This window comes from Mesoplodon mirus (genome assembly GCF_964341445.2).
Source record: "Mesoplodon mirus genome assembly, chromosome: 10".
Classification (NCBI taxonomy): Eukaryota; Metazoa; Chordata; class Mammalia; order Artiodactyla; family Ziphiidae; genus Mesoplodon; species Mesoplodon mirus.
In genome coordinates, this window is record NC_138986.1 from 12810839 (window position 1) to 12834476 (window position 23638).

Sequence of the window (23638 nt, forward strand, 5' to 3'; positions counted from 1 at the left end):
GGTACTCAATAAATATTCATTGAATAAATGAATGTATAACCACAAACAGTTTTGATAAACATGTGTGTTTAATGCTGCATAATACACCAACTACAGATGTAGCTTCACTGAGTTGAACAAAATCAGAGTTGCTGGGTAAAGTGGATGGATGGGTACATGAGGAGGAACACATTTAAGATTGTAGAACATCACATCACAGAGTGAAGAGCAGTGTCTTGTTTCAGAATTTAAGACTAGATTTGGTAAGACACGTTTGCACAGTGACCAAAGGATGGTTTGATACTTCTGGTAAGAGAACAAGATTTTTTTTTTTTTTTGCGGTATGCGGGCCTCTCACTGTTGTGGCCTCCCCCGTCGCGGAGCACAGGCTCCGGACGCGCAGGCCCAGCGGCCACGGCCCACGGGCCCAGCCGCTCCGTGGCATATGGGATCCTCCCAGACCGGGGCACGAACCCGTATCCCCTGCATCGGCAGGCGGACTCTCAACCACTGCGCCACCAGGGAGGCCCAAGATTTTTATTACATTAGAATCCAGAGAAAAAATTGCAGGTACCAATGCAGAAATTTCAAGTAACTTTTCAGAAATTTAGGAATGATTGAAGAGGAAGGATGCCATTTGAGAAAGTTATTTAATTAATACAATAAGGAACAAGGGATCTGAGGGGGTGGAGGAGGGAAAGGAGGAAGAAGAGGAGAAAACTGTCATTTCCTTAGGATTTTCCCACTGTGATTGTCATTTTTGAGGCATTATTTGCAAGTCAAACAAGCAAAGACAATTTTTGACACAGTTGCGATTTTGAATACACCTTGAATGTCTTAGGTACAATGAAAAATGCCTTTGCTCATAAAGGAAACATTACTGGGGAAATACTAAAGCATCTTTTACTCATATTCATTTTGGCTCTTATTTGAAGGAATCTCAGCCATCTCCGTTTTGCAGGAAAGGAATCCACCCAAATGAAGACTTACAATTTATCTCTTACATATATCTGTATTTAGTTTTTTGTTGATTGACTTTTGTGTTGTTATCATTTAATATGGGCTTCTTGTACTGAAAACAAATTGTCTAGAGACTAATAATGCTATAAATTGGGTGTTAATTGTAATTCAGCTCAATGGAAGTATTTTTCTCTGTGTTTTAATTTTTTTGTTTATTTTGGTTGAATAAGAGGTAGGGACCCTGGAGGAAATGAAATTGTATTATTAAGCAGGGCTTGATCATGCAGCACCTTTTATACTCTGCTAAGGCACTTAGATTTTGCCTAAGAGCAATTGGGAACCATACAGGATTTTAATGAAAGAAGTTCATGGAGTGAAGATTTGCTGTGATTGTGATTTGGACACTAAATCAGAGGAAAGGACAGAACCAGAGAGAGGGATAATGGTTTAGAAGACCTTTGCAGTAATTCAGGTGAAAGTTAATGGTGGTCTGAAGGAGGTGGCGGATAAGGGATGCATTAAAGAGCTGTGGCAGATGCCGCAATGATACAACTTAGTGGTTATTTGCACAGAAGCTGAGAAGGAGATTGAAGCATCAAAGATGTGTTCCATGTTTCCTTTTTTTGGGGGGGGGGATAACTGGATAGAAAGTGATATCTTTCACTGAAGAGGAGAACACAGGAGAAAGAGGAGCAGGCGTTTCATGGAGTAAAATGATGAGTTTGGTTTTGGATTTTCCACTCTTGGGGAGAGTCTTAGTTTGTGCTGTCACATGACAAAATACTGTAGTCTGGGTGCCTCCAACAACAGCTATTTGTTCCTCCCAGTTCTGGAGGCTGGGATGTCTAAGATCAAGTTCTGGCAGATTCCATGTCTGCTGAGGGGCTTCTTTCTGGTTGGCAGACAGCTGCTTTCTTGCCATATCCTTAGATGGAGGAGGAGCAGGGAGAAGAGGGGGGACCACTGGTCTCTTCCTCTTCTTATAAAGGCACTAATCCCATCATAGGATTAGTAAGGGCTCCACCCTTATGACTTCATCTAAACCTAATTACCTCCCAAAGGCCCCACCTCCAAATACCATCACTTTAGGGTTTAGGGCTTCAACATATGAATTTGGGATGGGGGGGCACAAATATTGGGTCTGTGGAACACCCATTGAATAGGTACACTAGGCAGTTGTATCTTGGGACAGAAGCACCAGGAGTGAAGTGAGTTTGAAGTATAGGTTTTGGATATGTGTGTACAATGGTTATACATGCAGTCATGGGTGTGTGTATGATTCCCTGTGGAGAGTACTGGAATGAGAAGAGAGTAGGTCTGTGGTTAGAAATCTGGGAAATACTGACATTTAAGAAACAGACAGGGGGAAGAAGACCCTATGAAAGAAAACAAGGAGTAGTTAGAGGAGAAAGGGGGAAGCAGGAATGTGTTGTCGGAAGAGCAAGATAAGAGGCGTTTCAAGAGGGAGGGAGTGGGCTGTAGTGTCCGTTCCTAGACTTCAATTAAATGAGGGCTAAAGAAGGTAGTGGGGTTTAGCAACATGAAAATCACTGGAGTTCATGGTAACTACCCCTTCTGTGGAATAGTGGGTATAGAAATGAATGAGGGGAGGAAGTAGAAACAAATGGTGAGTATAAATTGTTTTATTCTTTCTAAAATAATTACAGGAATTTACATGAAAATACCCTAGCCTATCATAGGGTTTTTTTAATCAAGGTGAAATTTACATGAGGTTATCCATTCTTTACTGAACAATTCAGTGGTATTTAGTATACTCACAGTATTGTGCAACCACTATCTCTATCTAGTTCCAAAGCATTTTCATCAACCCAAAGGGAAACCCATACTCTTTAAGCAGTTGCTCCCTATTCCCTACTCGCCCCCAGCCCCTGGCAACCACTAATCTGTGTTCTGTCTCTATAAATTCACCTATTCTGGATATTTCATGTAAATGAAACATGCAATATGTGATGTTTTGTGTCTAGCTTCTTTCCCTTTGCATAATGTTCTCGAGGTTCCTCCACATTAGAGTATGTATCAGTACTTCATTTGTTTTTATGGCTGAATAACACTCCATTGTATGGATAGACCACCATTTATTTATCTGTTCCTCTGTTGATGGGCACTTGGACTGTTTCTACCTTTTGACTATTGTGAATAATACTGCTATGAACATGCATGTACATGTATTTATTTGAGTACCTGTTTTCACTTCTTTTGAGTGTATATCTAAAAGTGAAATTGCTGGAGCCTAAAATAGTTTTTTAAAACTATACTTTTAGTGTGGGTGGGGGAGGGATGGCTTGGGAGTTTGGGACTGGCAGATGCAAACTATTATCTATAGAATGGATAAACAAGATCCTACTGTATAGCACAGGGAACTATATTCAATATCCTGTGATAAACAATAATGGAAAAGCATGTGAAAAAGAGTGTATCAATATATATGTATAACTGAATCACTTTGCTTTATAGAAGAAATCAACACAACATTGTAAATCAACCATACTTCAATAAAATAAATGTTAAACACTATACTTTTATATAATGCTAACTGAGAGTTGACAAGAAGCATTGTGCATTGTAGAAAAAGTTGACGTACCCAGTCTCTTTTCAAGTTCTTTACATTCTCTTTGAGATAGGATTGGTGAAACCACCATTCAGTAATTAAATAATACATCAAAAGAGAGATAATAAGTTGAGTGAAAAAAACATATAATTTTTAAAGAAGGAAGTGCCCTTTCGAATTGAGTTTTGAGTTTCATAAGAAGAAAGCACTTCAGGTGAAGAGTTTGGATAAGTTGACTCATGTAGGAAAGAGAAGACAGGACAGGGCTAAGGTTGGAAGTTTCACAGTTTAAGTTTTCTGAAGAAAGAATGCAAGTTGCACCCTATTTGGTGATAAGGGAAAGAAACACAGATGAAGAGCACCCATGGTGCTGATTTCATAGCTAGCTGACTCTAAAAATTAAGATTGTATTTTCAAAACCAATTTTTACTCCTCTCCCAATAACTGGCTCTTTTATGTTTAATCTTGTGGGTTGTAATTCTCCATTCAGAGACACCAGTGTAGATGGAAGATTTGAGTTCCGTCTATGATAAGCAATCTAGCCTCCTATGGTTCAGTTAAATTTTATTCATAAAGTAAAGATTAAGACATTTTTAGAGGTGGAACAATGATTACATTTCCTATAAAATTCTTGGTGTTTTAAAGTGGCATTCATTCTACGTCCTTAAAAGTGTCATTTTCCTCTGCTGTCTCTCCTTTCTAGAAAAAACTCCTGGGAATTGATTATGGAACTGAGATTTTCCAAGACATGGCTCTGTGATTTAACCCCCAAGGAACTTCCTAAAGACTTGGGAGAGGAAACAATGTTTGTTGAGTATCTGTTAAGTGTTTTATTTGTCTGAGCTCACTTAAGTCCTATAACAACTAATAGCGTGCTAATTAGGTTCCTTCTTATGTGCTTGTGGCTTGCGAGAGAAGTAGGATGAGAAAGATGCTGAGGATAGCAGGAAGTGGAGCTCTGATAGGTGAGCTCTGATGTTTTCTAGGAAGACAAAAAGGGGTCGGATAGCTCCTACTTGTGCCACACCTTGGCTGTCCCTAAACTGTGCCATGTTACTTCTCAGGGAAAGATTCTGGATGATTTATCAGAAGAATATTAATTCCTCTTAAAAATATGTATCTAGGATAAGTCCAATGCTGATTCAGAGGGGTATTTTTTTTTTTTTTTTTTTTTTTTGCGGTACCCGGGCCTCTCACTGTTGTGGCCTCTCCCGTTGCGGAGCACAGGCTCCGAACGCGCAGGCTCAGTGGCCATGGCTCACGGGCCCAGCCGCTCCGTGGCATGTGGGATCTTCCCGGACTGGGGCACGAACCCGTGTCCCCTGCATCAGCAGGTGGACTCTCAACCACTGCGCCACCAGGGAAGCCCAGAGGGGTATCTTTTGACACACCTCCATTTCACTTACTCTATCTCTATTCAACATATATGATCTCAATAAGTGAACTGCTAAGATGGACACTTTTATTCATATTTGTGTATGTATTTGTTTCAGTCAGAGAAAGCTGATGGATTTATCAACCTGCCTGATTTCACTGTAGAGAGAGCGTCTGAATGCAAGAAAAAGCAGTAAGTTTTCTATCATTTTCCACAAAATATGTAGCCAGGACAACATCTCTTTATAATGTTCCTCAGGTGATAAGGTGATTTGGAAGTTAATGATGGTGACATTCAAGTGTCTGAGAATTTTGACTTTATGGGTTAGAACCCCAAACAATAATAGAAGCTTTTAACCTCTTGTTTTCTGGAATTTCATTTTGTGGAGCAGATGGATTTTAAAACCCCACGGAGCCCTGGCAGGGCGTGCTGTTAATGATGGTGTCTGTGATCCAGTGAAAAGCAAGCTGCCATCCAGGACTGGCAGGGTGATGAGATGTCAAGGCTGTGTGTCCTTGTAAAGAGAATGACTACATAGGAGTCACCAGAGCTGCAGATATGATACAAAACCAGTTTATTTTTCTTAGTTCATGAAATTGTCAGTAACATCCTTGAAATAGAATTCTCTGAGATGTCTTAGACTTGGGGATTAGCCCCCTGATATAACTGAAGTCCAAAAGATTTGAGAGCTGACGGGAACCAAGAGTCACCAGCCCATGACTCCAGACCAGCTATCCAGACTCCCAGTTAAGTGCTCTTCCCATGATAGGATCCAGCTGCATTTTGCATATGTGTCCTCTTCACCTTTTACTTATTCTTTATTCTGCTTTTGATATCTTTTCCTGTTTTATTAAAGTGGGTCAGTTCCCTATTGACCTGTGTTCCTAGTGGCAGCAATTGGTTAGTTTTTCTTTTAATGAATAAACTGGTGTTGGCTTTAGGTCTTTGCCATTCTGATATAGCTTCCTATCTTTAGTGATACACGAGGTTGTGGTTTTGACCACACTGGTCATTTACAAAAACTCTGGCCCATACAGCAGGACTTCCTGTCTAAATGGTAAAAAGGAAATACTTTGTTATCTTCAATGTTCTATACTTTTCTTTTAAACGAAAAATCTGCCTTATATTTTTCCTTTACTAATAGAGAATAGATTGGATAAAGTTTTTGATGTGTTTTCACAGTGTAGTTTTATACTTGATTATTTTTCTGTAAATACAATTATTGTATATGCTTGATTGAATTTGAATGAAAACTTTGCTTGAAGGAATTGATCTGAGTATTTTGAAGTGATACATCTATCACTTTATATTTTAATTTATTGTCTATTTATAGCAAAACAGCAAATGAAAATAAAAGAATATATCCATATGTTTCAAATAGAAACTATTGATCAGCCACGACTCAGTCCTGGTCTGGATGTCCTGACATGATGAATTACCCCTCTGCTGTCTACATAAAATAGAGATTAGACAATAGGTATTTAACGTAATTAAAACTTTTGTTTTTGTAAATTAACAAAGAAAGCAGATGAACTTACCATACTTGTATTTGACTGTTTTACTTTCGACTACATTGTTGGCTACACTAACTTCTAATTTCTTATGTGTCTATGCTTTTCCCCCTTCAAGTGCTTTTAAGATCAGCCATCCACAGATCAAGACCTTTTATTTTGCAGCTGAGAATGTGCAGGAAATGAACCTGTAAGTAGAGAAACATCACTAACTCCAATTACTTTGGTCAGGTGTCTGAATTTTAAGCACATGTGCATATCAATTATTATTTTTTTATTGCTGCTGCTTTAAGGATTAATCTCCTTAGCAGTTTAAAGTCTTCTTGCTTTCTTTTCTAGTATTTAGAAGCATTTTGGAGAACTACACAGATCAAAATGGCTATTTTAGGAAGAAGTAATAAAGTTCTTCTGAGGGAACCAGTAAGTTGAGAAAGGAATAGAAGACATTATAAGAAAATGTTAATATGAGAATCAGCATCACAGGGAGAAAGGCTTGAAAGAATTGTGTAACCGATCTCACAGCATTCAGAATTCTACACGAAAAATATCTCTGCAGCATTTCATATGTGCTGTGTGATTATCATGATGATGCATGGTTATCATCTCTCCATGTTCTATCCCCAAATTTTGCAAAACATCTTTGTTTAGAGTACCTCTAATATAAATATATATCCCTAACTCCATTTCCTGTTTGCCCAGTTTAAGTAAGTGGAATATACTGGTAGAGCATTACTCGTCTTGTGACATCCCCTGCTGGTTTAGATTACAGTGTGATCGCAGTGGCTGTTACTTGGATGAGGCTCTATATATTTAAGGTGCTTGAGGCATCAGAGGGCATTCTATTTAATTTAAGTCCTAGTCTCAGAATTCAGTGTTTCTTATTAATTAAATTAATTACTTTCACTTAATTAATTAAAAATATATGTATGAAAAAAATATATATGTATGGAATAACTATTATGCGCTTCCTTGCAGCAGATCCTAGGCACTAGATGTGAAGAATATAGACATATTCCCTCCATTCACAGAGCTTATCGTTTAATCTATTTTAATCTATTTATATTTTTATACTTAATTATATATTTATATCTATTAGTTAATTAATCAGTTTATCTTTTAACAGATCTTTTTTTTTTTTTTTTTTTTTTTTGCGGTACGGTGGCCTCTCATTGTTGTGGCCTCTCCCGTTGTGGAGCACAGGCTCCGGACGCGCAGGCTCAGCGGCCATGGCTCACGGGCCCAGCCGCTCCGCGGCATGTGGGATCTTCCCGGACCGGGGCACGAACCCGTGTCCCCTGCATCGGCAGGCGGACTCACAACCACTGCGCCACCAGGGAAGCCTAACAGATCTTTATTGGAGTATAATTGCTTCACAATATTGTGTCAGATTCTGTTGCACAAGATAGCAAATCAGCCATATGCATACACGTGTCCCCATATCCCCTCCCTCTTGAGCCTCCCTCCCACCCTCCTTATCCCACCCCTCATATTAATTTATTTAGACATAATGATTTTCTTATCTATCTGTTCTCTGTAATTTCTCTTTGGCCTCTTGCTTTAGAAATGTAAAGGAAAAAAAAACTGCCTTTTACTAAACATGTATGAGCAAGAGTACACACACACACACACACACACAGAATACCTTACACCATATCCCCAGGGAAGCCTTTTCTCCCTAGAAGCATTCTCATCTGTTCCCTGCATTTATCTCGCCACCACAAACCTTTAGATGAGGGCGGAATTGCTCTTTACCAGAGAAAGTTAGGGAACCCTGCGTTAGAAATCACAAAGCAAGGTACTGACAACGGCGTCTTCCAAACAAGTCTTTAATTTACTTGGACAAGGAAAGAAGTTGTTTCTATCCTCTTTTCGACTTTTAACTCCCCCCCCCACCCACCAGCTTTCTCAAGCATCTGAGAAAAATAAGAGCAGATACACAAAAGGAGGAGATAAAAATTTCACAGTCAAAGCTCTTTATTTCTCTTTTTATTTGTGTTGGTAACGCTAAATCCTATTGACTAGCAAGGTCTAGGTGCGTGGAAAGCTTAATGTCTTGCCCAGCGGTCCTTGGAATCATATAGTAGTGAGTGTCCGTCCGGAGCCGAGCCATCCATCAATGCCAAGTGGTCCTTTCTAAGCTTTAATGGTGGTGAAACAGGGCTGCCCGTCAGCAACCTCTCCCCACCCCCATAGGCTCCCTTGGCGCCTGGCTTCTCCCAAACATCTTCTTGTATCTCCTGCTTTCGTCCGGTCCACATCCTTCCCATTCATCCTGTGACTGGTTCTTTCAAAGTCGTTCTGTTCTCTCCAACAAGGGCAGAGTAAGACTGAGTTTACCAGAAAAACAATGACTGCGAAGGGTTTTGTTACCGAGAGAATTTCTCTACCTACACATTGTAGGTAATGTGTGAAACACATTTTAAGCCAGTAAAAGTGTGAGACCCTTACAAGATTATCTGAGTCGGCTCTATTTCAGGCAGATGTGCTTTCTCAATCACACATCAGAGTTATGTAGCTCCCTGCCCACCCACTCCTCCAGTTTTTGTTTACATTTCTGGTCCATTTATCTTCACTTTTCAACATACTCCCTTTGCAGAGCTCTATCTAAGGCAAGTACAGTTGATGAGTATTAGCTACACACTCTGCCTATTTGACTGTTAAACCAAAGCCTTTTATAGTTATGAAAGCCAAGATCTCATAGCCTATCTATGCTGTGAAGATCTGTTAATTTTACTTGAAATTATTTTAGTATTTGTTTATCTTTCCAGCTTACAAACAAGATGTAAAATTGAAATTTGAATGTGAGGTGTCATGACCCATATATTTGAATCTCTCAGTGACCTTTATACTCAAAAATTGTCCGTCTGGCTACTCATAAATAAATGGCCCATTTTGTCTGTGCCTGAATGTATCACAATTAATGTATCATAATTTTTCATTTATAATGTCGTTATTAAGCTTTATTATTCTGAAGATGGTTTTTTCTAATAGCCAACAATGCAGAATCCCTTCCGGCCTGCAAGTTAACTTCTTCCTTCTCCCACAGGAGTAGGCAGGCGGGGGTTAAAGCTTTTTTTTTTTTAAATTAATTACTTAATTTTTATTTTTGGCTGTGTTGGGTCTTCGTTTCTGTGCGTGGGCTTTCTCTAGTTGCAGCAAGCGGGGGCCACTCTTCATCGCGGTGCGCGGGGCCTCTCACTATCGTGGCCTCTCTTGTTGCGGAGCACAGGCTCCAGTCGCGCAGGCTCAGTAGTTGTGGCTCACGGGCCTAGTTGCTCCGGGGCATGTGGGATTCTCCCAGACCAGGGCTTGAACCCGTGTCCCCTGAATTAGCAGGCAGATTCTCAACCACTGCGCCACCAGGGAAGCCCTAAAGCTTTGTTCTGCAGTAGCCCCTGAAGAGCTTCCTTTCTTACTGATGAGGTCTATTTAAGTTAGGACGGAGTGCATCTGGGTATTTCTTAGTGAGATGCAGAGGTGCTAGGGAAGGAGGGAGTGGTATTTGGAGAGATGGATCCTGTTTCAGAATTTCACCTCCTTGGGAAACTGCCTTTTTGGGTGGTGACATTTCTCTCAGTGATGATGAAGGAAAAGGTAGTTAAGTTTAATAGAAGCACTGTGTGTTCTGCAGGGACCCTCAATTTACAAGTATAGGGGTGAGTAATGACAGGTAATGAAAGGGTTGGTTTCTAAACAAAGACTGGTGGTAGCTGCCTTTCTCAGATGGTGTTTGTGAGAAAAATGTCATTTTGTACATCAGTTTCTTAACACTTGTGCTTCTTCAACACACACATTCACATCCAGTTAACATACAACAAACTCCCAGGAAACATCTGTCATCTTCTTTTATGTAAATATGTCTTTTTGTGCATACATCTATTTAGACACAAATAGAAAGTTTGCTACTGCCTGGATGGTTTTTTTAAAAAGTGCTTAGCAAAGGAGGTACTCCAACCCCGTGGGTTCTAGAAAGAAAACAAACAGGATTCTGAACAATCACTAGTTTTTCCCAGAAAGTAACTGATGGTGGCAATTAAACGTATATGAGTTTTGGGTAAGGGCTGAGAGGAATCTGCTTTACTGTTCAATACTCTTTTGCTATATCTGAAAAGGAACTTAGAAATGTCTTTTCTTATTTCAGGCATTCTCAATTCATCCAGTTTTTTGTCTTGTTATGTTAAAAAAAGAAGTTTGTCTATTTCACTTTGAGATGATTGTTTTGCGGGCAGGGTCAGCTTGTACAATTATGAAATCAGGAATAAACTAGGAATTAGTGAGCCATTAAATTCATTGTGCTTTACCTGATCAGTTTTTTTTGATTGTTTGTTTGTTTTTTTTTTTGGTGGTACGCGGGCCTCTCATTGTTGTGGCCTCTCCCCGTTGCGGAGCACAGGCTCCAGACGCGCAGGCTCAGCGGCCATGGCTCACGGGCCCAGCCGCTCTGTGGCATGTGGGATCTTCCCAGACCAGGGCACAAACCCGTGTTCCCTGCATCGGCAGGCGGACTCTCAACCGCTGTGCCACCAGGGAAGCACCTGATCATTTTTTTTAAATGTACTTTTAAGTGTTTCTTTTAGTTGAGTAATGCATAAAACATATTCTTGTAAAGAATCATGTAATACAGAAGTATGTAAAGTGAAAACCTTCCCATTCTCCCAACTTTACCTTCCCGTTCTACTTCTTTCCCTAAGATAAAGCCACTTTTCACAATATGACTATGTCCTTTCTGAGGCTTTTCTTTGCATACCAAGTCTTGTATAATACATATGCAAATATATAGTTTTAGAAGCACATTGAATCAGGATAAACACTTTGTTTTGTACTTGCTTTTTTCACTTAGTAGTATGTTAGGATTTTTCCAGGTCATTACAAGGCCCCCCCACCCCATCTCAGTCTTTTTATTAGCTTCTTAATAACATGGTACTTTTGGAATTGGTACCATACTTTATCCGTTTTCCTGTTAATGGACAATTATACTGTATCAGTTTTTTCTTTTTGCCTTTGCAAGCCTTGTTGAATTAATATTCTTCCACATTTACTTATGTACATGAAGGTGTGTTTTGTAGGATAGATATTTATAATTAGGATTATTGGGCGAAGGGGATGAAAATTCATGTTTTGAATAGTATCATCAAATTACCTGCTTAATATTGGCTGTTCCAGTTTTTCATGGTCAACTCAACAAAGGATGAGAATGTTTTTCCTAAAATCTAATAGAAATCAGCAATATTTAAAATTTTTGCCAATCTAGTGGTGAAAAATAATTTCCTATGCATTTCCCAAAATACTACTGAGCCTGAGAATTTTTCCATATATTTATTAGCCATTTGTACTTTTTTTGGTCATTTTCTGTTTCTTAGTTTTGTTTATTTTTCTACTGAGTCTTGATGAGCATTTTTCAGTTCCTATGGCATGATCTGGGCCCAGGTATTGGTCCAGTTTTAAGTGGCCATGAGAGACTCATGTTTATCGTGGTGCAAAAGGGGACTTTCTAAATGAGGCTGGAGCTCATCTTCCGTCTTGTAGGCAGTTCTATTTTATTTATTTTTAAAAATAAAATTTATTACATATTTCCTGTTAAAAAATAATCAATACAGCAAGACCATGGCAGGATGAGGGTTGGGTAAGGGTTCCTAATTTGTTGACAATTGCAGACTTGGGAATGTGCAATATTTGTGCTATGGTAGGGGTGTAGCTGGGTAATTTACCAGGAATTACAGGACTAGAAAAAATAAAACATATAGGTGAATCAATAAATGCATAGCATTATTATTATCATTTTGTTGATATTGATTGACTTAGGCTACTTATGTTTCAAAAAAAGATGAATACCCATTATGGGATATTTTTTAAAAATAAAGAAAACTGGAAAGAAGTGGGAAATAAATCACTTAGATTATCGCTATCCCAAAATGATATTTTCCCTTTAAATAGAAGGTTATATAGCTAGGAACATATGAAATAGATACATTTTGTATCTTTTTTGTATTAAAATAAGTTTCTAACTGAACCCTTGAAAAGGAACTACAGTGGCCTGAAGTCATAAGCCAAGTTTGTGTTCCTTAAGGTTTGTCTAGTTCTTTTTTCATTATTGATGGGTAGTTGAAATTCATTGCCAATAAAATGGTAAATCAATGGAAGATGAGACATTGTCAATTTTTACCTTACATAAAATTTTTCAAGAAATTGAAATTTTCCCCAGCTTAGGAATAAGTGTGAAGCTCTGGCCAGATCTTTTTACTGATTAATATAAAGATTGTGGTTTAAAAATAGATCATCTTCATTTTGTGTGTGTGTGTGAAATAAGCTTACATTTTAAGAATTAAAGAGATAGAACTTTAAAGGTCAAGTTAAGAAATTCATTTTGATGGTTGATAAGAATTTCAAATACACAATTACAAAACGTATATTTGTTCGTATATTTAGAATATCTAATTTAGTTGCCCACTTTAACTAGCTGTATAATGGGCCACCTCATTTCTTATCTGACAAAAATGCCCTAAATATGGACAGTATTGTGAAGCCAGAGGTCTTAGGTTTCCATACCACAAACTTAGGCTGTTTCTAGAAATGTTTAGACTGACCATAGCACTCTGACTTAATTTTATTATAAAGTCTGGTACAAGACCTTCCTTTAGGGTCTAGCGTAAAGGTGAATATGTTGGGAACCAGTGTCTCTGGTCAAACATTCATTTTCTATTTGAATTTTAGGTGGTTAAACAAATTTGAATCAGCTATAATCCATCTTGAATCCACTACAAAGGATGAAGGTATGTTCTATTTTCAATTTCTGAAAATTTAGCAAGAATATTAGAATAGAGTAAAAATACAATGTCAAGTTCTATGTATAGTCTTGTTCTAATGAACCATACTTTGTTATTTAAAATTATCTGAAAATATGTATAGACAGACATAGACACACAGGCTCACCAACATGGAATAGAGCTTCCCATGCTGGCTAAGAACGCTTTTCACACTTCACCCACACGTTAGCAGCTGTAGGCTTCACTGAGATCTCAACCAATTGCCAATGCAAATGTTTTATTGCCCCACTTACTGAATTCTTACTCATAGACATGATCTCGTCATGTTTGAGACATAACTTTCAGCCCACTGTTTCCTCTCTGATATTTTAGTATTTCCACCAGGTGTGTGCTGAGACTAATTACCCTAAGTTTGTACCAGGAGCCTGAATGTCAGATTGGGACAGAGGCCATATTTTTAGCTCAGTCTGTAGCTTTCAGGGTTCAAAAGCTACAAGAGTCTAATTCTTCTTAATGATGAAGTTACCCCTTAATATTGAGAAGAAAGAGGATTTAGGTGCCAGGGTCACAGAGCTGACACTATTTCTGAAATGCTCAGACCACATAAAACTTGGAAATTGGAAGTAGGGAGTTATAGCTTTGGAGAACAAAATCATAAAATCTTAAATTTAGAAATGAAAAAGTGACAACTTGATTTAAAACAATAAAGAAGTGTAATGCAATACTGTGAAATCAGTGTCCTAATCATCTCCTTGGTCTTCTTTTCCATAAAATAAACACCCATTATATATTTGAAGTATATTTATAGATTGTGAGCAAAAAGTAACTACAGAAAAACCTTCTCCTTTTCCTGGTATGTAAGGCCTTCTATGATATGGCCTCAAGCAACCTTTCAGCTTTGTTTTCCACCCTGTCCCGTAGGGGACTCTGAATACTTGGCTCAGTCTGTGTCCTCAGCCTGGTACTCCTATTACTCTGTGTGCACCATTGATGGTTTACTTATCCTTCCATTTTCAGCTCATTAAGATTCCTATGCTCAAAATTAATCACTACTGATTTTATGCTCCCTTAGTGTATGACTCACACCTCTTTTGAGGAATTAGTTTCATTTTCCCTGAGCTATGGTTAGTCGTCTTTCTGCTTATTGGACACTCTTTGAGGGCAGAAACCCTCACAGAGGGAAACTCTTATGTATCAGGTAGCTCACTAGATAAGTGCTTTCTGAATTGGGTTGGAAATGCAATAGCCAGATGGAGAAGAACCTCTGCTCATGCATTATGGAGTAAGTGATGACAGTGCTGAAACATTCAGCGTTTTCCTTTTTGTTATAGAATGCTACAGTGAGAGTGAACAGGAAGATCCCGAAATAGCTGTCGAGACACGACCCCCTCATTACTCTGCGGAGACTCTCTCTCCTTTGGTACGTACCGTCGTAACTGGTCTGTTGGTCATTGATCAAGTGTGTGGATGTCGTTCCTTCCAGTTGGGTAGAAGCTACTTTGACTAATACATTTTTAGAGGACGCTAAGTTAAGGTACTTGCCAAAGAGCAAGTGCAGTTCTCAGGGTGCTGATTTTGAGCCTTCTCTATAGCAACCCATTTATATGACAAATTCAGTGCATTTGTGTGTGACCCACAGATGTATTATGCTCAGAGGATTCATGGTAATGCAAAGGACTTCTAGGTAATAGGCCAATGCTTGCAAAGATTTGTTTTATAATGTTTATTTATATCCTACTTGTTCTCAGAAAGAATTGAAATTACCTTGCCTAGGTGCATGCACTCTAATGATGTAAAATGAATGTAAAGGGGATGAAGGCAATAACATGAAGAGAAAATTAGAATCAGAAAGAGAGCAGGAAGCCAGGAGTGGGGTAGTGCATTAAATCTGGGTATGGAATGATTCAGTATATTTACTAGAGAGAAGTCCAAGTTTGAGTCTAAGCTTTGGAAGCATTCAGTGTAAGTTCAGGTTATTAATGGACGTTAAGGCTATGGAGAGTTGCTTTATATTTGGATGTTCATGGGCGTTATAGCGATGGCACGTAGAAGGAGTCAAGCAAAGATCTTTGGCGAGGTTGATTTATGGCTTTTATACCTACCATACACCAGCACTTATAAAGGTACTTTAAATATATAATCATTTACTGCCCTCAGATAACCCTGAAATGCAGTATTATTTTATCTGCATTTCCCTGATTACTAATGAGGTCAAGCATCTTTTCATGTTTTTTTTTGATATTTGGATTTTCTGTTCTGTTAAGCATCTCAAGTCTTTTGTACATTTGTAGCTGTCTTACTACTGTTATTTTGGATTTATAGGATTTCTTTATTAATCTGTACATTAGTCCTTTGTCAGTTAAAAATGAGGCAGATCTTCTTTCCCAGTCTGTGGCTTTTATATTTTTTAAACTCTGTTTCTTTTTGTTGACAGATGCTCTTGATTTCTGTGTGTCAGGTTTATCCATCACTTCCGTTGTGGTTGGTGTCTTTGTTTCTGGCTTACATATTGTTTCCTATTCCCAGGTCATGAGGACATAGATATTACTATCTCATTTCATGGATTAGGAAACAGAGGTTCAGAGAGGTAGAATGACCTGGTCATACCCCCAGTAAATGGAGCACCTGAGATGGGAACCTCGGTCTGTCTAGCTTTATAGCATATGCTCTTTCCATTCTACTGTGACACTTGCTCATCCATGGACCCGAACAACTATAAGTTCTAATAGGTTACTGCAACTCCTTCGCTTACCAGACCTCTTCTGCCAGAGTTTTCTGTTTTGTGTGATAAGGTTTTCAATCTTTATTTGCCAGTTCCTGGGTTTAAGGTGTTAATATCATTTAAATAATGACTTCTACTGTTTTTATCTGCTGTCAGTGGGGAATTGTGGCCACTTTTCTAATTTATTTGGCTAGCAGCTGAGACCAGAAATAAATATTTATTGAATGAATATTTATTAAAAATCTATTAAATAGGATTAGCCAAAGTTAAGCAAGACATAAATAAAATTAAACTTTGGTAAAACGTCGACCAATTTTTGAACTATATTTACAATATAACCTCTCTTAATATAGTTTTCCCTTGAAATAGTCTATCTCCTCTTTTAAAATCAGTTTCTGCATTTAGAAAAAATGAAATAGATGTGCCTTGCTGGTTTAATAGAGACGCCTGTATTTCTGTTTAGTTTCTTTTTGCCTTCATCTCTGTTTCTCTGTGTCTCTCCATTTTTGTCTGTCTCATATGATTTAGTTTTGTTCTAAAATACTGTGATTTTCAGTTTTATAATGGCAAACTATATCACAGATTACAAAGAGCATTGTCAGGCATCTAGAACTCTACTGGATGAAAGTAAAAGCAACAAAGTTGTCTTCTTAGATGAAGGATCATGGCTCAATTGCATTATACAATGATAGTCTTACATAATGTTAGAGTAGGAGCCCAGAGAATGCTTGTTTCAAAGCAAATAAATGAAGGGATGGATGTGAGACCAGTAGGTTAGGTCATTGAAGTGGGAGTATTCTTTAGAATGTCATTCTAAACGTCAATCAAATGTTATTCCTTAAAGTTCTAAGAAGTTAAGCATTTTTTTGAAGACCACTAAGGCTAACATTATTTTTTCTGAAGAAATGTATTAGAAACAGATAAATGTTGAACAGTTAGATTTTATTTTCCTTAGAAACAGAGTATGTTGCTCCTGCTCGTGTATTTCCCAGGCAGATTTTGTTTTTGTTTCCTCTTGTTTCTGAAAAACAGACATGCCAGACACTTGGTTAAAATAACACTTAAGCTTTTTATCTAAACAGATGAAATTTTAAAAATCATGGTAACTTTTATCCAGAGCATGAAGCAGCTTATTGTTTTGGCTCAATCTGGCATAGGCTAGCCATGACTGAGCTATATAAGCCTAGGCAAGAAAACAAAACACAACAAAACAAAAACCAAAAACACCCAAACCTTTCCCAAGTTCTTGCTTTTAAAAAAAACTTGAGCTGTGCTTATATGCTTATTCATTCATTTAACAAATATTTATTGAGAGCTACTATTCTAAATAGTACTTGGGACACAACAGTAAATGAACAAAGATTCATTTCTTCATGTAGCCAAACTTCTGATGGAGGGAGACTGAAAATAAACAATCAACATAAGTAAGTTATCTGCTAGGTCAGTAGAAGAAGTGGAGCTGAGGGGGTCAGGACAGTTTGTGAGAATGAATAGACGAACCAGGATTGGCCTGAGTGAGAGTTGAGATCTGAGCAAAACTCTTGAAAGGTGGTGTAAGAGTCAGCCAGGTGGATATTCAGGGAAGGTGTTTTCCAAGCAAAGGGAGCAGTTAGAGTCCAGATGTCCTTGGTGCATAGATGGCAATGCAAAGAGGCCAGTATGGCTGGAATAGGGTGAACCAAGGTGAGAGTTGCAGGAAATGAGGTTGGAGGGTAATTGTGTCCATATGTATGGGGCCTGTGGACCATTAAGGACTTTGATGTTTTGAGTTCCTTTGCCTTTGGAAGTTTTGAGCAGAAGAGTGATGTGACTAATCTCTATTTTAAAAGGGCCACTCATGCTGCTGTGGGGAAAGACCCTGTGTCATAGGGGGAAAGTATAGAAGCAAAGAAGTCTAAGGGGGAGTGTGCAGTAATCTAGTGTAGTGAACGTGATGACTGGGATGAGGTCATAGTTGAGAAATGGAATGGTTGGATTTTGAACGTAGTTGGAAGGCAGACCTACAGGTGGATCAGATATGAGAGACGATAAATATCCCAGTTTTAAGCAGCTCATGCAGATTATTTTAACATGATAGTCCTTATATTTTGATGCTTTTTCAGAAATACAATTCCTTTATATCCAAAGGATGGGAAAAAAACCCTGTGTACTCTGGCCCATTGGCCAGAGGTCAAAGATTAAACACAAAAAGGGGTAAAATCAATTTTAGAAATTCAAACTTAATCTTAGTAGGATGGCTCTTGCACAGTTGTTTACTAAAAGACATGATCTTTTGATACGTGTACTATGATAAAATAATAGAAATGCTTTCAAGTGAGATAGTTGGATGAAAAGTTGTTAGTGAGTACATATACTTACAAAGAAAAGGTAGAAAAAAAATTCACCCTCTGTCCTCAAGATGCAAAACATTTTCTTAAGTTCTATGGTTGAGCACTTAACTGACTTTAAGATTTTTCTAAAATTAGATTTTACATTTCGCCTCTTGTTTTAACAGTTCATCTTCTGGCCGTCAGTCACAAGGCAGAGGGGCTGTCCCGCAACCTCTCCCGGGCCTCCATGTTGTTTACCCCTGCCCTAGTTGGGGTTTGCACTAGCTCTTGCCCAGGCTATTTTGAAATACCAGCCTCTTTTTTTTTTTTTTTTTTGTCTCTAATCTCTCTCTCCTCTTAAAAAAAACACTTCCAAATTAGTCTTCCTCATGTGCAGTTCTGATAAATTGATTCAACAACAAAAGACCTTTCTGTGAATCCTCATTGCTTATCAAATTAATTCTCAATTCATTGGCTTGGTATTTCAGGACCTTGGGTTTACTTCTAACTGCCATGACAGTCTTGTTGCTGATTCCTCCTTTTTCAGCAGCCCAATAAACTGCCCCCTATTTCCCCAAAGCTTTCCAGACTTTCCTGCTCCTGTTCCTATATTTACAAAGTTTCTGCACTTGCAGGAACCATTCACTCTCACCCCAATTCCGCCTTCTAAATATCTTTCAAGACTGGTTTAAATGTGACTTCTTTCATTAAACCTTCCCTGGTCCTCTGAGACAGGAGGATCTTTCCTTCTTCTAAACTCTTTATATTTCTGTAGTGCATTTTCTGGGATACTTTTTTCATGGTGTTAGTCTCTGCCTTGAATTATAGATTTTGTGTATCTGGTTTATTTATCTAATTATTAAATTCTTAAGGTTAGAGGCAGTGTCCAATATCTTTTTCTTTACCTGCAACATCTATGACCTTGTCTAACACATATTTGAACCTAATTAAATATTTATTTAATGGATTGATAAATGGGCGAGTGGGTGATGATTGTGACTTCATCCACTTCCTCCACAGATCTGTAGCTATACAAATATTCCCCCATCTGAATTAGAAAGTTACTTTACACTTGTCTAATGATTTCACTTGGCTTTGAGAAGGATGACTTCATTCGACTCATAAGTCTCATCTTTTACAAATGAAGAAGTCAAGTGCCAGAGAAGTAAATAGAACTATCTTAAGTAACCTTTGCAAGCTTAAGTTCACCTTTTATTATGAATATCTTTTATGTTCTCTCATTTGCTCTTTTTGATCATCTAAGTCAGGCAGACAAACCACTGACAAATTTGTTTTTCTGTATCAACCACGTGCCAGATATTTTTCAAAGAAGGGGATGCTGAACTGAGCTGGACAGCCTCTTCCTTGGAGCATCTTAAGTTCTAAGTTGAAGAAAAGTCACAATAATTTGTAATTCAAACAGTCTCAAGGACTGATAAATGCTATGAAGAAGCATTAACTGGGGCAGTGTTCTAGGGAGTGGCTGGGGTTGAGGTTGGGGAAGATGTTGCTTTGCTTACGACTGTCAGGGAAGAGCCTGCTAAGGAGGTGACATTTGATTTGAGACCAAAGTGATGGGAAGGAGTCAGCCAACCCCACATCCACAGTGAGCTTTTCAGGCAGAAGGAACCAGAGACATGCTCAAGGAACAGCAAGAAGACCATGTGGTTGGAAAGGAGAGGGAAAGGGAGGTTGAAGGAGATGTTGCTGGAGAGGTAGGGAGGGGTCCATGTGAGTTGTCTTGGCTATAATGATGACTATGGATATTCTACTCATGATGGACAGTTACTGGAGGATTTTCAGCAGGACAATACTATGATGCATTTTCTGCTTTAGAAATGCTCTAGCTATTGTTTGGTGGATGGACTGGGGTAGGGAGGGGGTGGGTAATGGTAGAGGCAGGAAGTCAGTAAGCTAGGACCTGGAAGTAAAGTGGTTTCTCCAAGGCCATTTGGATACTAAAGATTGGAGTGAGGAATGGACCGTCTGCAGCTCATTGCCCAAGGTCATGCAGAAGACCAGTGACAGAGGGGGCAGTATACCATACAAAGTCTTCGGGTTTTTAGAATAATGTTTCTACTAGCATATGGTAGAATTATAAACACAATACCTCCTAGGGCTTAACAGCAATTGGTTAGTTTGTTTTCATTAATATGGCCAATGGAAGGAAATAATAGCTGTGTACTTTCCTTTTTTTCTCATTTGGTTGTATTTTGTTTAGTCTTAAGTTATTCCTGTATTTTCTTTTACTTTTTCATATACTTTGACTAATGTTGCTTAAGATTTATATGCTGACTCACTCCTTTCTAATTATAGGCTTTTGGTGGCCATTTTCAACTCTTTTTTCCCCATGTTAAACTTGTGTTTTAAAAACAATTCAAAGAAAAGAATTTTAGAGCTAATCAGCTTTTGAACTAAGCTTCTTCAATGAATAAAAATCTCTTATACAGAAAATGGAGAAAAGCAATATTGATTTTTTTATTTAATCATGTACATACTCTCCTCATTAAAACTAAGATTTTTTTAATGTCTTTCATTTTCTCATTAAAGAAATAAAAATTTGAAGCCCAAGTGTTCTGAAATAAATGAAACAACATACATTATTAATGTCTAATAAATAAAATAATTTTATTTGAGATTCTGAGAATACTTTGTGGGAGTATTTGCACTGCAATCAGTAATGGTCACCCCTGGATCCCAGGATTAGGATAAATCATCCATAGCAACTTTACAGAGAATTTCAGGGTGCTCCTGAGTAAGAGACTGAACTGCTCTGAGCTGTTTGCCTTCACATAGCTGGTTTTCTAGACCAGTCTTTGTAGCATTAATTTATTACCAACTAGCTATTAATTTATTAATTTACTAAGATCAGGCACAAATGCAAAAAAATGGAGATGCAAAAGTGATTAAAAGCAGCCTGCTCTCAAGTAACTCACCGAAAAAGAGGAACAAATCCATCAGCAATTACAGTATTAGTTGACAGATAAAATGATACTCTACCTGGTGTGATAGAAGTAAGCCCAGGAGCACAGGGAAAAGATACCTACCTCGCCCTGAGGCCACTGGAGAAGGCTTCCTGAAGGAGGTGGCCCTTGAACTGACCCTTGAAGGATGGGGTTGTGTGAGCCAAGCAGGGGTGGGCTGGAGAGGAGAGACTGTCGCTCCTTTCTACCTTCATGTGATTTGCAGTGGGGAGTTTTCTGGGTATGTTACTTGGATGGTTCATAGAAGGCACTGAGCTAAAGGTTCTCTGTTTGACTTATGGCTATGAAGAGTTAGAGAATAGTAGAAATAATAAAGCAGGATTTAGCTTTATTAAACCACAGGGTTTATAAAGCACATTCCCCTATTGATCCTCTGTAACTGCACTCCAGGTAACCTTTGATTTGTGTCAATCTCTCTTCTAACGAAAACTCCCTCTGACCTGGTACACACCATCCTTTTCTCATTTTGTTTTTTCTTCTCTCTGGTTGTTTTCCTTATTCCTTTTTCTGCCCCTCACTCTTCTTTTCTCTGTTTGAAAATCAACTTTATACATGCTACGTGGTGCTAGAGAAAGTGGACTGGAAGCATTGGCTGTGTGTTTGAGGAGTACCACAAGCAGGAATACACTCCCCGGAAATTTCTGATGCTCATTGAATATGTCTTTCCTCAGTCTTTTAAGCAGAGTTTTGAGGTTTAAAAAGGCTTATGGAAAGTGCTGCAGCAACAGCTTTTTGCACAAATAGCCCATTTTGCTGTAATCAAATTACAGTAGTATCAGCAGGAGAAACAGGAAAAGCTCGTGTTTGGTCTCTTTTCAGAAAAGGAAGCTGATCCCAGTGAAGCCAAGTTTTACTAAAATAGCTCACAATAGGGAACTGTGTCAGGACTGGGCCTGGGTATTTTTGTTAACATTTATTCCATAGATCCTGCTAACGAGTAAACAAGTCTTGGCATTTATTTGGACAGTTTGGTAGGGGGTGCATTACCTCCTCTGGGTAGCTAGGGTTTTATTTAGTGAATTACAGATCTGGATCTCCTAGTTAAGTGGTCTGGGTGATTGAAGGCAGCTGGTTTGAAAGCTTTTTGACACATTCCTGAAAGGAAAGTTTTCATGTCGTGCCAAATATATTATTATTAAGAAGATGTGTGTGCTGAGTTAGTATCTTAACTAGATGTTTTAGTGTCATGCTACTAAAAAGTGGATTTATTGCTTATTTGGCAATCCATGTCTAGCATGCAGCCAGCTAGGCACTCATCGGACACTTACTGACTTTTTCCATCAGAACTCAGAGCTTAGAACCTGCAAAATTCTTGGGCACATATTAATTTGGAACAAAGTCAACTATCTCGAGTTAGTTGCAGTGATGCTGAGGTTTTGGGGAGAGGAGACTACTTTGCTCTTTGGCTTCTTCCCTCTAACAATCTCCTTCCTACCAGTTCCTCCACTTCCTTGGAGTTCTGAATACTTGAAATTGACAGGAGTATCTCATAGGATGACATAATGAAACCAAACCAGAAAAAGCCTTCTCTGTCTTATCCGCCATTGGAGATATAGGGTGACCCCTAGAGCACTGGTGTTTAGATTTTTTGGATTTTTATTGACCAATAAAATTTAAAAAGGGAGGAACAACATATAGTTGCCAAATCTTTATTTTGCTATGGAGGACATTAAAAAAAATCTCCAAAAGACAAAAACTAATAGCTACCATTACCATTTTCCAAAAGAAGGCATATATTTTAACATCAAAATGTAACAAGGTTAAAATCTCAGAATAAATGAAGTCCTTCCTCAGAGAGGACATTGGTGATGTTGCATTGATGTTTTCTCCATGGACTGGTGAAAATTTTGCCAAGGATTGGCATTCACCCTTGGATTGTGTGTCAGGAGCTGCTTTCAGAAGATCCTACACCATCAACCCACTTCTCATAGTTTTTGGTTTCCCTTTAATGAATTAGGAGACTGCATATGTATTCCCATCTTCTTTGGTGAAAGTTTATTGACATTTTAAAATTATTGAAGAGTGAATGAGTTAACATTATTTCACTTAACTCTGCAGTTATGAGCTTATACTGGTCATGTGCTAAGGAACTGTGACACATATTTGAGGGTGTAAATGTATGTGTTGTACCCACATCACTGGTCTTCCACTCAGTTAATATTATTTTGCTTCCCGTCTGGCTCCAGCTTTTGTTTTCTCTCTCTTAATCACCTTTGTCAAGATTTTTTGCTCAATTGGTAAGAGTTCAGTGAGAGATTGAAATCTACTTTTTGCTCAGAGCGTCCTTCAGTGTTCCAATGAACTCCTCAAAGGAGTCTTTTAGTTATCTGGAGAGCATTGAAGAGTAGGGTAATTCATGACATGGAGATTTTTCAGATCCTAGAGTAGTGAATTCAAAGTTATACAGATTGGTTTTGGAAAATGGGATCATAGTGTCTGTCATACTAGTATAAATACCATCTCTT

The 23638-nt window shown here is 38.3% G+C and overlaps 2 protein-coding genes across 4 annotated transcripts in view; one reads left to right on the forward strand and one right to left on the reverse strand.

The window, feature by feature from the left end:
- The window catches only part of IPCEF1 (interaction protein for cytohesin exchange factors 1), a 74802-nt gene that overhangs the window by 27540 nt on the left and 23624 nt on the right, over positions 1 to 23638 (forward strand). For all 3 annotated transcript variants that reach the window (XR_014295085.1, XM_082633362.1, XM_082633361.1), the window contains exons 3-6: positions 5002 to 5075; positions 6513 to 6584; positions 13106 to 13164; positions 14490 to 14578. Coding sequence is in view for 2 of the 3 variants with exons in the window: in XM_082633362.1 (XP_082489488.1) it covers positions 5002 to 5075; positions 6513 to 6584; positions 13106 to 13164; positions 14490 to 14578 (294 nt within the window). In the remaining variant the exon portion in view is untranslated. The remainder of the gene's footprint in view (positions 1 to 5001; positions 5076 to 6512; positions 6585 to 13105; positions 13165 to 14489; positions 14579 to 23638) is intronic.
- Positions 1 to 23638, reverse strand: part of OPRM1 (opioid receptor mu 1) — a gene marked incomplete at both ends in the record, with an annotated part of 169552 nt that overhangs the window by 26824 nt on the left and 119090 nt on the right. The window lies entirely within an intron of this gene.